The sequence below is a fragment of the Crotalus tigris genome, unplaced genomic scaffold (assembly GCF_016545835.1).
Source record: "Crotalus tigris isolate CLP2741 ecotype Arizona unplaced genomic scaffold, ASM1654583v1 scf7180000017899.1852299, whole genome shotgun sequence".
Lineage (NCBI taxonomy): Eukaryota > Metazoa > Chordata > Lepidosauria > Squamata > Viperidae > Crotalus > Crotalus tigris.
In genome coordinates, this window is record NW_024096711.1 from 1,682,115 (window position 1) to 1,695,967 (window position 13,853).

Below are 13,853 nucleotides of genomic sequence, written 5' to 3' on the forward strand. Positions count from 1 at the left end.
CTACCTTTACCTGCTGTTATGCAATTGGCCACTTCCATCCAGACTTGATTATTTTAATACAAGGTCACCTTTCCCTCCTATATATCCTTTTTATTCTGCATTGTGAGAGGCAATCTCACCTGGGTCCATCCTCTGTATTGCAACCCAAGTAAGTTAAACACAGATTAGAATTTTCAGGAAGGCAGAGAAAGGATGAGATGAGGAGGTGCTCCATAGGCCTGTGCAAAGCAGGCATTGCCTACCTTATTGTTTCACTTTAAGTTCTAGCAGTAATACAACCTGCCTTAGTATTCAAAGGGAAGCATTAGAGGTTGGGCTGATCCACCTCAACCATCTGCTTTCTTTTGAAGCAAGGAGTTTTTATGCACAGACAAGAGACAAGGGTAGGAGAAGCAACTGCAGCAAAGCCACATGGAGGTCTCAGTCTGATAAATTAAGTACTGCACCTCTTCATTTTACAAATCTGCACCTATGTGAGGTTTGATTAAATAAACGTCAAACTGAATTAGCCCAACAAAACTCTATTTTTATTTATAGTAGTGTGTATATGTGTATTTGACATATGCTTTTAGTAAACTGTCTTTTGCTCTTTGAACTGGTGAGTTGGGGTTAATTTTATGAAAAACCACTATAACTTAAGTTGGAGATCATGAAAAAGATACGAGCAGTCTGGATTGGACCCTCTTTTAGTTGCTTTAATTCCTATAACGTTTGATGACTTAGAAAAGTAAATCTAAAATGAACTTCACCAAACTTCAGCCTCTCAGATGTTTTGAACTATAATTCCCTTTATCCCTACCAATCAACAGTTGTAACAGTTGTAATCCACAATGGCTGGTGAGCGTAAGATTATGGGATACTGCATGATGCAGAAACTTCTTCACCTTCTTTAAACTAACAACATATTTAGAATATGAGAAACATTTTATATACAGGTGGTCTTCATTTAACAACCACTCTTTCAGTGACTATTCAAACTTACGATGGTCCTGAACAAGTGGTAGTTATATTTTATGTCACTTACATTGAAAGCAGTGCCTCCACAATCATGTGATTGCCACTTTCAATGTTCTATGTTAACTTTGTACAAGCTAAGTCAATGGGGAAGCCAGAGAATGTTGCAAATGGCGACCATGGAAAATGAAGAAGCTAATGTGTTCTGGGACTTTGCAATTCAAACAGACCTTGCAATTCAGTTATATCTGCCATATAAGACACTAAACTTAACAAATGTTGATCAGAAAAACAAAAAAAAAGTCTGGATGGATGTGGCAATACTTGGAGAGAACAGAATAGAAGAGAAGATAACAAAATACAAAGACCTGCAAATAGAAATAAAATGACTGTGGCAAAAGCAAAGGCAATACCAATAGTAATAGGTGCCTTGGGTGCAATCCCGAAACAACTGAAGCAGTGCTTGAACAACATCTGCATTGACAAAATACACCATCAGTCAATTACAAAAGGCAGCTTTACTCGGAACAGCTTATATCCTGCAATGATACCTATAACATCATCAAATATCTACATCTACCTATCCAAAGTCCTTAGGAAGGACTCAACAGGTGGATAAAAATGCCAGACTCAGTCTGTACATTCGGCTGTGTGATGAATCATCATCATCATCATCATCATCATCCAATTTTGGATTGATATGAGCAGCAGCAGAACCCCCCACCTCCACATACACACTTTTTTTTCACTTTTAAGATTTATAATTTCTAAGCCAAGTACAATTGTGGCAAACTATGCTAAATGAAGGATTTTTTAAAAAGACACTTTGGTCCAAATCTTTCCAAGGTAAATAACACAATGTATATTGGGGTTCCCTATATCTTACTTTTAAGAAATCTTGTATAGAAAGAAGTAATGTGTCTTATTCTGCACATCTAAAAAGAGATGGAAATCATATCTAGTGGTATAATTTAAAGCATTCCATCTTAAAGCAGATTGGCAAAACAACTTCTTCCCAAAGTAGAGAACAAATATGAACAATCCCAAATGAAAACACAACTAACCTTGCATTTTAGCTTTTGCACCACAAACTTCTATTCTCAGAAAAACAATGAATTCTTTGGAGAAAGAAAATAACACCAAATAGCTTAGAGATTTTTCAATTCTGAATGTCCACATCTTTAGTAATGTTTTACATATTGTGGAGTACATGTTAAAATGTAACTTGCAGTCTACAGCAAATGTAGCCGAATTGTAACTTATAATGTATGAATTGGTATCATCAATTGGGGTGGCAGGGTCAGTAACAGCATGTTTCTGCCAGCAATACAATGTGAAAAAAGGCACAGTAAGCATTGCACATATTATGGGTCAGAAGCAGGTACCCACTCTTACAGATATCTGAAGAACTGCATTAGACACACAGACACAAAATCTTCAGGCTTATATATTCTTAATCCCTTATGACTTATTTAGCTGCTTTTGAAATTGACGGACATTGTAAAGCAATTTCTGGGTATGGCAGAGGAAACTGAACTTTTTAAAAGGATTAAAATCTAATGAACGAGTGAATAAAATAAACATTGTACAGACACAATCATAGGTCATTCTAGATGCGAGATTTTAATGTCCCACTCTAACTGTTCACCAGCTGATTATTTTGCTCTGCTTATGCATGCTATTTACTGACCACACAGAGTACAGTTCTTCCTAATGGTGAGCTAATGGCTATTCTATATGGATATTCTACTAAAACTGAAGTGGTTGTAAATTTGGAACCAATCAGAAACCTGTATTTTAAATGTGTATTTGTCAATGCTCAAAGTACAAAGAGAGGCAACAGAATTATATTGTTTACTTTCTCTGCCTCTCCTTTTTACAGAGTTATTGGTGGCATGAGTGGTTCAATTTTGATAGATAGCCTGGGAATAATAATACTTTCAAGTGTCATTAATACTTTCCCTGCACTCTCAAATCTTTATCTTCTCATTAAAACAAGGGAAAGTGCCCAGCATCTTTCTTCTTGCTATACAAGTTTCCCTTAATATCTGTGGACTAATTGAGAAGATGATTTTTTTGGGGGGGAAGCCCCTTCTTTATTCATATTCAAAGAGGCACTTCTCCTCTTGCTCTGCTTGTCCTTTTTAAACAGAGTTTCTCCATGGCAGCCTTAGTCCCTGTCCTTTAAACCCTGCTCCTGTTAAATTCATCACCGATATAGTAGCCAGATCCTTGGGGACTTGAAAGATGGCAGCAATTATACCATCTCCATCAATCTTTATCATCATGTCAGTCTCCGATTCTCTCTGGAAGGTTAAGAGCTAAGTCCAGGGTTTTTTGTGGGTTTTTTTGGTCCCCTCCCCCCTCTTCGGATGAAGAAACCATCTTCTGACTTCAAATCTGCACCGCGCCCCCCAAATGTTTCCACGACGGAAGATTCGTTTTAGCAAAAATACGTTCCTTCTTTCTAACCCAAACTGGGGTTAATTTTAGCTGCCTGGCCTCACCTGCCGCTCGACTGGGGAGGACACAGGCAGGGCGCACGGCAAGAGCTATTCCGGGAGGCGGCTAACACCTGACAGCATCAAAGGAATTTTACAGCGAGGGGGCTGGATCTAGACCACAGACTAGAAGGGTAAGGCGAGCATCTGTGAAAGCAACAGTTTCGTGGCTCGTACGTCCCCCCAGGAGTCTTGGCCTCCGTCCCTTGTTAAAATCCCAAGAACGTGAGCTTCTAGCGGTCATCCCTGAATAGTCCGGGCCCCACGGTTTAGGAATAACAGAAAACCGAAGAGATTGCTCAGCACCGACCGATCGCTATAAAGATCCCGATACAAATCGGCGGGATATATATAAAATAATTTTATATACGGTATATACGTATATAAAAAGGAAGGAGCCCGTTCCGAGAAGCCATGTGCGTGAAAGAACACGTCGGTAGTTATCGCTGGGAGCGGTAGAGGGCGTTCCACTCGGTGAGGCAAAGGCGGACGAGCGTACCGCGGCTGCAGTGCCGGCTCCACCCCGCAGGCGAAGTCTGACCGTGCTCGAAGAAGCGCCCAGCCAGCCGCAGCGAGGAGATGCGCTGCGCACGCAGACCTTTTTCTCTCCCGGGAACCGCGCTCCATTTCCGAAAGCCCGCAGGGAACCTCGGCCCAGCCCTTTCTCTTACTCCCCGGCCTTTTTTTTGCCTCCTTACAATACAAAGGCGGTTCAGCTACATTTTTTTTCCCTGATGGTTCCGCCTGTTCTGAACCAGCCGAGCTCGAAACCCCCTTTTCTTTTCCACTCTGCCTCTGCCGCCATCTGACGCTTACAAGAGAGCTCGGACCTGTTTCTCCTCCGGGAAAAGAAAAAGCGGGGTTGATTCGGGCACCCTCGAGGCGCTCGGTTATTCAACATCCGCCTCCCCACATTTAGCTCGGGTCAGAAAGCCTCTTTGGCCCTTAAAGGCAACGGCGGGAACCAGCCACGCTCTGCGTTCTGAGGGGCTCGCCGTCCAATACCGGCGGGGCTGATCAGCCCTCGGTTGGAGCGAGCGAGCCAGCACCGTGCGTTTGTCTTGGTTGGGAAGATCATCGGACATGTGGTGCCCTCCTAACTAAACGGATAGCAAAGCGACTTCTTTATCTTGGAGAGGGCAGGGGTGGGGCAGGAATCCCACGCTTTCTTTTGCGCAACACAATCCCTAGTGGGTTGTTATACTGTGCTCTCTTTCTCTCTCTCTCTCTCTCTCTCTCACACACACACACACAACCTGATTTCTCTCCTGGAGTCAGCCGAGCAAATACATGAATTCAAATCAACACTGGTCGATCACCACACAATTTGCAGCAGATACGTTTTTCCTAAAATAGGCAGGCAATCTGGGTGGCAGCCTGTGAATAAGTAGCAAGACGCCCAAGGGGGTCAACCGTCAAGAGTTGTTTCAGCACTTACTATTTGTGACCATCCAACAGTTATCTGGGTTGTACAAATTGCTTTTTTTAAAGCAATATTTTAATTAAAAGGAATGTTTATTCTGGACTCATTTATCTACAATAAGGAACAATCTTGCTGACAGCTGGTTTTTTTTTTTTTTTTTGATCCTGTAAAACATTATGGTAAAGGCAAAAATGATAATTTAAACCTGTTATTCCTGGACCACTTTGTCACAATTTGGTATGCCCTTGCTCAAGTCATTTCAGAAAACATTTGATGGTTGACCTAATGACAATTTATGCACCCAATGAGTACATTTCTTGGCAATCAGGCACAGAAAGGTGAAATTATTTTTGACTCAAAAATGGGGGGGAAAGGCAACTAATATTAATGCATATGACACCTTTCCCAATAACACCCTCTTGTTCATTCCCATATGACTGGGAAAACCTCAGGTGAATGTCTAACCACCCAGCCTGTTCATTTTGTAAGCATCTGATCAGATAAGGACTAAAGTCTTCTTACAAAGTATAGCTAGCAATGGGTTGAAACTAATACTGGTATTCTTTGATACTTACAATAATGTACTTAATGACAGTTTGAAGTTATGATGGCACTGAAAAAAGTGACTTATGACCCATCCTTACAACCATCACCCCATCCCCATGGTCATGTTATCAGGATTTGGACACTTGGTAGTTGATTCACATTCACAATGGTTGCAGCGTCCTGCAGTCATGTGATTGTGACTTTCCTAGCTGACTCCCAACAAGCAAAATCATGAGAGAAGCTGGATTTCCCTAACAACTGTGTAATTCACTTAACGACTGCATGATTTGCTTAAACAATTGCAGTAAAAAATGAACATAAAATCAGGTCCAGTGATGATTTGCTTAACAACCACATTGCTTAGTGACCAAAATTCCGGTCTCAACTGCGGATGGAAGTTGGAGATATCCTAAATCAGAGGTTCCCAACCTTTTGGGCACCAGGGACCGGTTCTGTGAAGAGAGATTTTCCACGAACTGGAGGGGGCATGGTTTCATGTACTACCTGCATCCTGCAGATGGGGCTTTGCTTGTTTGCACAAACCGGTTTCTGACATGCTGCGGATCAGTGCCAGTCCATGGACTGGGGGTTGGGGACCCCTGTTCTAAACTGTTCCTAGCCTTCCCCCCAGATGTATCATGCAAATGAAGGGAGCAATGGGTATATTTCTGGAGAGAGTGGGGGGAGGGGTAAAACAACTAAAACCCAAAAGTGGCCACCCACCTTAATGCTATGGCTGCAAGGAGCAACAGGAAGAATGCTTAGTATGCAGGGTGAAAGCGGGGTGGGGGCGGGGGAAACCAATTTGGGAAGAAACTGCAGGTATGAATTGGATTAGGGTAATCCTAAATAATGCAAATTGAAATACAATCTCCCTTTTGCTAGATATGATTACATCTAAGATCTTGATTATTTGCCCTTTAATGTCACTGATTGGCTTTTCTACAGAATGTTGTTTTTACTAGCTCAGTGACAGCAGTTTTGTGGCACTGTCCACTACACATCTTCAAACTTTCCAAAATATTGAAAATCTAAAGGAGCTTTAGGAGTAACTTTCAGTAGTAGACCTAACATCGTCTGTTCTTTCAATTTATTCTTCACAAAAGCAACTCTGCCAAGAATCTAAAAGAGGAGTGTAAACTCAATGAGATGGTCATGTCTAGTTCCCATTTTTTCCACGTAAAGCTTTCTGGCACTACATTCAAATTACTTTCCCACTTCTACCCTTGCTTATCTGCTTCGTGTACTGCATATATGTTAATTCTGTGGTCAGTTTTTTCACATATTGTTTTTTCCCTTTATATTTATATAGACTCTACTAACTAAATCTCCTCCTTCTTTCCTAAATCCCACACTTCCCATAACTTTTGTGGTATTCCATAATTCATTTGAATGTAGTCTGCATCCGAGTTCACCCCTATGTGTTGCTAAGGATTCAGATAAATTCTGAGACACCACATTTTTGCAGATATTGAAGTAGTGTGAATTGAACCACATTTCCAACTGCCATATGAGTGAAGCTGAAATTAATAATGCAAATCCTTGGCATCTACAAAGACCTGAAGCTAGTGTGTAACATTTTGCAAATGTAATTTACAGGGAGTCCTTGGCTTAAAACCATTCATTTAGTAATTGTTCAAAGTTACAAAGCACTGAAAAAACTCACAACTGGTCCTTGCACTTACAATCCTCCAAAGATCTCCACAATCATGCGATCAAACTTCCGGCGCTTGGTAACCAGCATGTATTTACAATTGTGGAAGAGTCACATGGTACCACCTGCAATCTTCCCAGCTATCTTCCATTAAGCAAAGTCAATGGAGGAAACCAGATTCACTTAACAACCACCTGACTCACTTAACAATTGCAGTGATTTGCTTGACCACGGCAAATAAGACCGTAACATTGCCACAATTCACTTAACAACCATCTTGCTGAACAAAATGTCTAATCTCGATTGTGGTCATAAGTTGAGGACTACCTTTATTCATTTCAGCCTTGGCTATAGAATCTGTATGCCAGATAAAACCTTTTTATCCTCAGTGAACTTAATGTTCTGTATCTGCTTGGGACAATGCAGTAACCACATACCACAAACAAGAGGGCATCCCTCTGCTGTGTCAAAGAAGATCAAATGAGGACAAATGTAATTTGGAGAAACGATCCTTTTGATCTAGAAATTCACTGCCTTTGAATAGGACTGGTGTGACCTCTCCTGACATTTTATTCTCCAATTGTTGAAATAAAAATATCAGTTATTCCCATCCAGAATAACAAGGAGAGTGTGAAAAATGATACTTTTCTTAATCATCAACTGGTCAATCTGATCAATTTCTTGCTTTGGAATAAGAATTGTAATTGAACATATTTGGAGTCACCAGAGTGGGAAAGGTTAGTCAGTCTTTAGTCTACAAATCTAGAATGCAGTTGTGTATGATATCACACAGCCTATATCCTGTTCTCCTGTTGGTGGCAGTTACATTCTATTTTCCCACATACCCGCTGAATTTGTTTCTGAATAGGTCAAGTTATCTTATTATTTTATCCCTGCTGTAACAGATCATGCCTGCAGCCCAAAACCAATAAGCAGCAAACAGGAGGCAATCCTGTATTTTCCCTTTCTTTCCAGTAACCATGCTCTGAGTGTGTCTATATAAAAGAAAGAGGGCTGTTACACTGTATGCATTTATGACAGTGTGTCAGTGTGTCTGTAACAATGGAGCAATCCATGTGTGAGAGCGAAAGAGGAGAGAAAGAGTAGGTATATGAACATCCAACTGGATATGGACGTGCATTCAACCACTACCTCTGACCCACTAGCTCATAGTCCTTAAGGCTGGAAAGGTTGGCCATCTCAATTCTTCAGGCTTCAGATATATAATTTAGCTATCATGTTAAGATTTTCAAATTCATTGTTTTCTTTTAGATCATCTACGATACATACTGTGAAGACAGTTTGAATTTAATTCCTATCTATTCCTGACAGATTCCCAAGCTCAAACAGAAATGTGTAATACATTTGGAGTACCAAATTGCAAATAATTTGTGCAGAAGGATAAGGTTTGTTTCTGTTCCTCAACCCATCCCCTTCCACCACCACCCATACACTTTTTGTGCTAATGAATTACAAACTCCATTTTTATGCACATCTCTCTAGAAGAAAGTTTCCCTGAAATCAATGAGATTTATGAGCAGAAAAGTTTACAACTGTTGTACACAAAATAAGCTCTGGAACTCAGCTATCAGCCAGAATTAGACTCATAAAAAACACTCAACCTAAGGTTGTTTATATAACGTTAGAGAATGAAATAAAATACACTAAAAATAAAAACGGTTGGCATTAATTATGGCACAATGTTCTTACAGATTGATTTTTGTGGAATACTACAATTTAAAAAACATAGATTTCCTTATGTTATAGAACTTTTAAAGAATCTGTGTGAGGATGCTTCGAATTCTGAGATGGCATACCTATATATTAGTTTTTTAAAAAACTTATAGGTTAGTTAAGGTATTAGTTAAGATGTGGGGAGGATCTGCAGGTAGACAGGTGGTAGAAATATATTTCAACAGAAACAGTTTTCAGCAAAATTTGAAAGGAAGATGAACAATCTTCACTATGCTATGAAATTCCCTTGAGCACAGCTAGCAATTGTCCATAGCCACAATGTTAACAACTGGCTATAGGGTTAATATTGGAATAATTATCTTTACTGAGAAAGATGTATACAGACTTTAGAGCAGGGGTCCCCAACCCCCAGTCATGGACCGGCACCGGGCTGTGGCATACCAGCAACTGGGCCACGCAAACAAGTGAAGCCCCATCCACTGGATGCAGGCAGCACATAAAACCACACCCCCTCTTGCCCACAAAAAAATCTTTCTCCACAGAACCGGTCCCTGGTGGGGAGCCTCTGCTTTAGAGAACAGAGTCTGACCTTTTTCATTGATAAAAGGAAGTAAAGAATTAATGTTTACATACTTACAGGCCATGTATATGAGGAACGGAATGCAAAGAGACAATTTAACTTAATCTGGTCTTCAGTATGAGTTAGTTTTTTAAAAAGGGACTGGGTTAAAGAAACTGGATTATGCTAAATGATATCTTTAACATTAAACCTTTCTCTGCACCTCTATTCCCAAAGCAAGGGACCCTGTGATGGTTTGAAAATGAATTGCCAATTTAGCTATTGAAGTACTACAATCTGTAGAAATGGGAGTATACCAGAAAAAAAAAAAACTACTTGAGACAGCACAAGCTAACTTAATATCTTTTTCTGAATTGTGTAATGCAACTGTGAAAAATAAACTAGCAGGAACATGGAAAATGTGAAAACACATCTCCATGTTCCATTCTTCAGCAGACTCTCTTTTGATTTGGCTCAGTACAGAGTTTTGACTTCTTTATTTTCCAAAACAACAGAAAAAATGAATTTAGAGGCCTACAAAAGCTGAGCTGAGACTGGGAAGAAAAGAATAGCTGTTCTGAATAGAAAATTATACACATAACACTAGCTATTAATGATGAATACTATAAAGGATGGTTCCTGGGTGTTCTTTCAGCTTCCACCTGAATAAAAGTAAAAGCAAGTCTGCAACATTCAGATTGAAGTATATACAATATAATTATTTTGTGTTAATGGTTGCCATAGGATATTGCCGAGGGTGATTTTGGATTACAGTTTTTTCAATGACAGCATAAGAATAGCCTTGCTGGAACAAACTTAAGTTCTATCAGAGCTTCATTATTTTCTAGTAGTGACCAGATCTGAGGCATCTGGCAAATGTATAGAAGCAGACAGGAAGCCAAGAGTATTCATTCCATCTAATCAAGTTGTTGCTTTTTTCAAGATATACAGCTTTGTTATATACAGGTTCCATCTATCCATACATTTGCAATTCCATCCATTCATTGTAAGTGTATATTTCCCCCCCCCCCTTGCCCGTCTTATCAATATAACAATCTACTGAGGTAAACCAGGCCAGTGATTTCATCACTAGGGATTCATAGCAGCCTGCCTCCAGAAGCAGTAAATGCTCCAACACTGGAAGTTTTTAAGAAGAGACTGGACAGCCATTTGTCCGAAATGGTGTAGGGTTTCCTGCCTGAGCAGGGGGTTGGACTAGATGACCTCCAAGGTCCCTTCCAACTTTACTACTATTACTATTACTATCCCAGTCATTCTAGTGCTAATGTAACAATAACAAGGCCAGGCTTTGTATCTTCTCATTGTGGCTGTGTAGTGATAGTCTCTAATAAACAGTGTCCTTGAGAGGATTGTAACCCAAGGAAATTCATAATTCACACCCAGCTCTGTTCAATTTGACACATTGATCACACCACTCTCGGCAGGTCCATCCACTCAAAGAGCACCCATGTCATGAAAGAAAAAAACTTTTTGGCAGTTCACAATAAGTCTCTGAGAAATCATATGTAGTCTGCAGCTGCAGATTTTGCTCATTTTGAAAAACTAGAAGAAGCATAAACTTGCAAGATACGTTTAGATTTTTCACAGGCTGATCTGTTGTCAGAAATCCCAAGTTTCAGCACTGGGAAAAGAAGCCTTGCACCTCCCAAGTCCTTTCTGTTTCACAACAGGATTTTGAAGGCCACATAAAGAAACCACTAATGTCCCTATTAATGGGCAAAACCTCCTTTAGCTGTGGATTTTTATACACACATTGATAGCAGAAGCAGTACAGTCACGGCTTTCCATACTTTTGGTGCCACTTTTATTTGGGATTTAATCTTTCTCTTTGAATATAGAGGCAGACAGTGATTTGGCTGGAGCAATACTCCCAAATTAAAACAGTTGCTGGGGGTGGGGTAGGGTTAAATGTAAGTATTGTTTGCTATTTTTAAGCTCATGGAAACTGTCTGCTCACAGCAGGGCAGCGGTGGTCGCTGCATTCCTGGAAAAGCAAGCATTCCAGCATCTCATTGACTAAAAAACCTGTCGCTGGGAGGGAAAAAAAAGGCGCTGCGGTCAGCCAGAAGCCTATCTCAGACCAGAAGGAGAAAAGGGGAGGCGAGGCAAGGCTGGCTCGGGTCAAGCACTGGCGCTGGGAAGCAGGCGGCCGCGATCTGGGTCATACTTTCGCCCAAGAATACAGTAGCAAGGGCCGCCGCCTCCTCTTCCGCGGCTCCGAAGGTCAGCGGATTTTTAAGAAAAGCGGCGGCGGCCGGAGAGTCTTCTCTCCCCGGGCTTATGGGCCAGGAGAAACTCCGTAAAGTCTAGGGAAGCCAGGGGAAGGGGGCGGGCACGACGGGGACCTGAAGCAGGGCCTGGCCGCGTAAGGCGGGGAGCCCAAAGGGAGCAGAACTAGGGAGAGGGCGGGGGGCTTGAGAAATTACGCGCGCCTTGGTGGCCTCTTTTCCTTTTTTCCCTCCTCCGTTCCAAACTCCGGCGTCGACAGCCCCACTTGCCAGACTCCAGAAGGCAAGGCAGTTATGGAGCTGGCTGGGCTCCGCCTCCATAGGCGGCCCTGCTCTTCTCCCCCTAAGTTCCCGCCGAGCCAGGCCACTCGAATCCGGCGCCCAACACACCTCCTCTCGCAACCTTCTTCGACAGGTCGCCGCCGAATTTGCTTCCCGCCACCACCCGCCCCGCCCCGCCGCCGCAGCTACGAGACGCCGCCGAGCCGACCCCTCCCCGCCGCCTCCTAGCGAAGTGCCGAACCCTCCCCTCCCCTCCTCGCGCTCCCCGCCCAATCAGCCGCGGGGATTCATCCTCTTCCTCCTCCTTCAGGTGCGTGGAGCGGCGCCACGACCTCCACCTCCGCCTCCCTCTCCTGCTCTCTCTCTCTCTCTCTCTCTCTCTCTCCCACGTCCCTCCATACAAAGGCGGCAGCGGCCCGCGGCGAGTGCTTGGCGCTGCCCAGGGGACCGGTCCCTGCCCCGATCGCCATGCAGCTAGTTAGTCAGGCGGGGCGAGGTGCGGCGCTTATTACCTTTGGCTCCGTCTGGGTCGAGGAACATTTTCTTTCTCGGCGTGCGGCGAGTCCCCGGGCTCCTCCAGACAAAGTAAATCCCTCCGCTGTGGGTGTGCGAGGTCGCGGCGAGGCGGGATGCTTCTCGCTTAGTGTCAAGCTCCGAGCCGTCTTCGCAGTGGCAAGCCCATCAGGCGCTGCACGGCAGCGAGGAAAGGGAGAAGCCACAGGCTGCAAGCGGCCCCGGAGTGACCTCCACAAACAGGTTGGCGTCCCAGGCGGCGGACTGCTGGGAAAGAGCGGGAACCGGCATGAGGAGGCTGGATGAATGGACGAGGTGCCTTGTGGCTGAGGCTCGCTGACTGATTCCCCTCCACCCAGTAACACGCCAAGCCTCTGGAGCCCTTCCCCTCCCCTCGATGTGTGTGTGAGGGTGTGTGTGTGAGAGAGAGAGAGCGAGAGCGCGCGCGCCGCAAGCCTCCTCTCGCAGGCGTCCGGTTGCTGCTCGCTGCTGGTGGGAGAGGAAATTGCAAGGCAGAGCAGCGAGGGAAAGACGTGGCCCGGAGCAGCGCGAGAGTTTGATGCTCCTTTTGATTGCTCGCTCGTCCCTCCCGTGGGGCGGCGGCTTTGCTCTTCTGCTAAACCTTTCGGGCGTGCACGTGAGCATTTAAACGCCCTTCTGCCAACAGCAATGAAAGTGGTCCAAGAGTTTCCCCTGGGCACCGCTAACTTCACACTGGAAGGGGAAGGAGGCGGGGGTTAGGCGGGGACCTCTGCCTCAAAAAGGGTCTCCTGTAAGCATACTGTTTCTTAAAAAGGCCCCAAGCAAAGAAGCGTCGAGACAGAAAATGTGGCTTGGGCAGGGATCTGTCCAGCTAGTAGTTTGCACTACTATTGGAAGCCTTTTTTTCATCCCCCGTCCACCCCACCCCCCACGCATGGTACCAAAACTCGAAAACTTACTAAAGGGGGCGGAGTGGAGCGGGGTGATACCAAATCGAGGACCGTCCAGTTCGAGAGCGGGTGCCTCGGTAGCTAACGAACTTGACAACCTTGCAGTTGCGAAGCAGCTTTTTCGTTCCCATTGCTTTTTTACAACGAGGAAGTTGTCTGTTCTGAGTCCCTCAAGCATTTGGCCTGTTCCGTTCACACCCAGAGCAGTCTACTATCCTTTTAATGCAGTGGTTCTCAACCTGTGGGTCGGGACCCCATTTGGGGGTCGAACGACCATTTCACAGGGGTTGCCAAACAACGCAGTCTGCCATTTCCCCCCCCCCCCTTTTCCTTAGCTGTGCTACTCCCTTTTATTCTATTGGCTTTTGAAAGTCAATAGAATAGACTCTCTTGAATAGAGTCTAATTCTATTGGTTTTCAAAAGCCAATAGGAATTGTCCAGGCTGTCTCTGCCCTGCTGAGCCCGCCAAAAGTCCCATTCTGCAAACGGTGCTACACCAGTTGAGTAGTCCTCGACTTACGACCGATTGAGTAGTCCTTGACTT

The 13,853-nt window shown here is 43.7% G+C and overlaps 1 protein-coding gene across 5 annotated transcripts in view; it reads right to left on the minus strand.

Moving 5' to 3' along the window:
• The window catches only part of SYT7 (synaptotagmin 7), a 243,219-nt gene extending 229,737 nt beyond the window's left edge, over positions 1-13,482 (minus strand). Inside the window, exon 1 of one of the 5 annotated variants that reach the window (XM_039344301.1) lies at positions 12,376-13,482. In XM_039344301.1, the coding sequence (XP_039200235.1) occupies positions 12,376-12,403 (28 nt within the window). In that variant the 5' untranslated portion in view covers positions 12,404-13,482. The remainder of the gene's footprint in view (positions 1-12,375) is intronic. The other 4 variants (XM_039344302.1, XM_039344304.1, XM_039344305.1 and 1 more) reach the window with 4 other exon arrangements.
• Between the last annotated feature and the right edge of the window lie 371 nt (positions 13,483-13,853).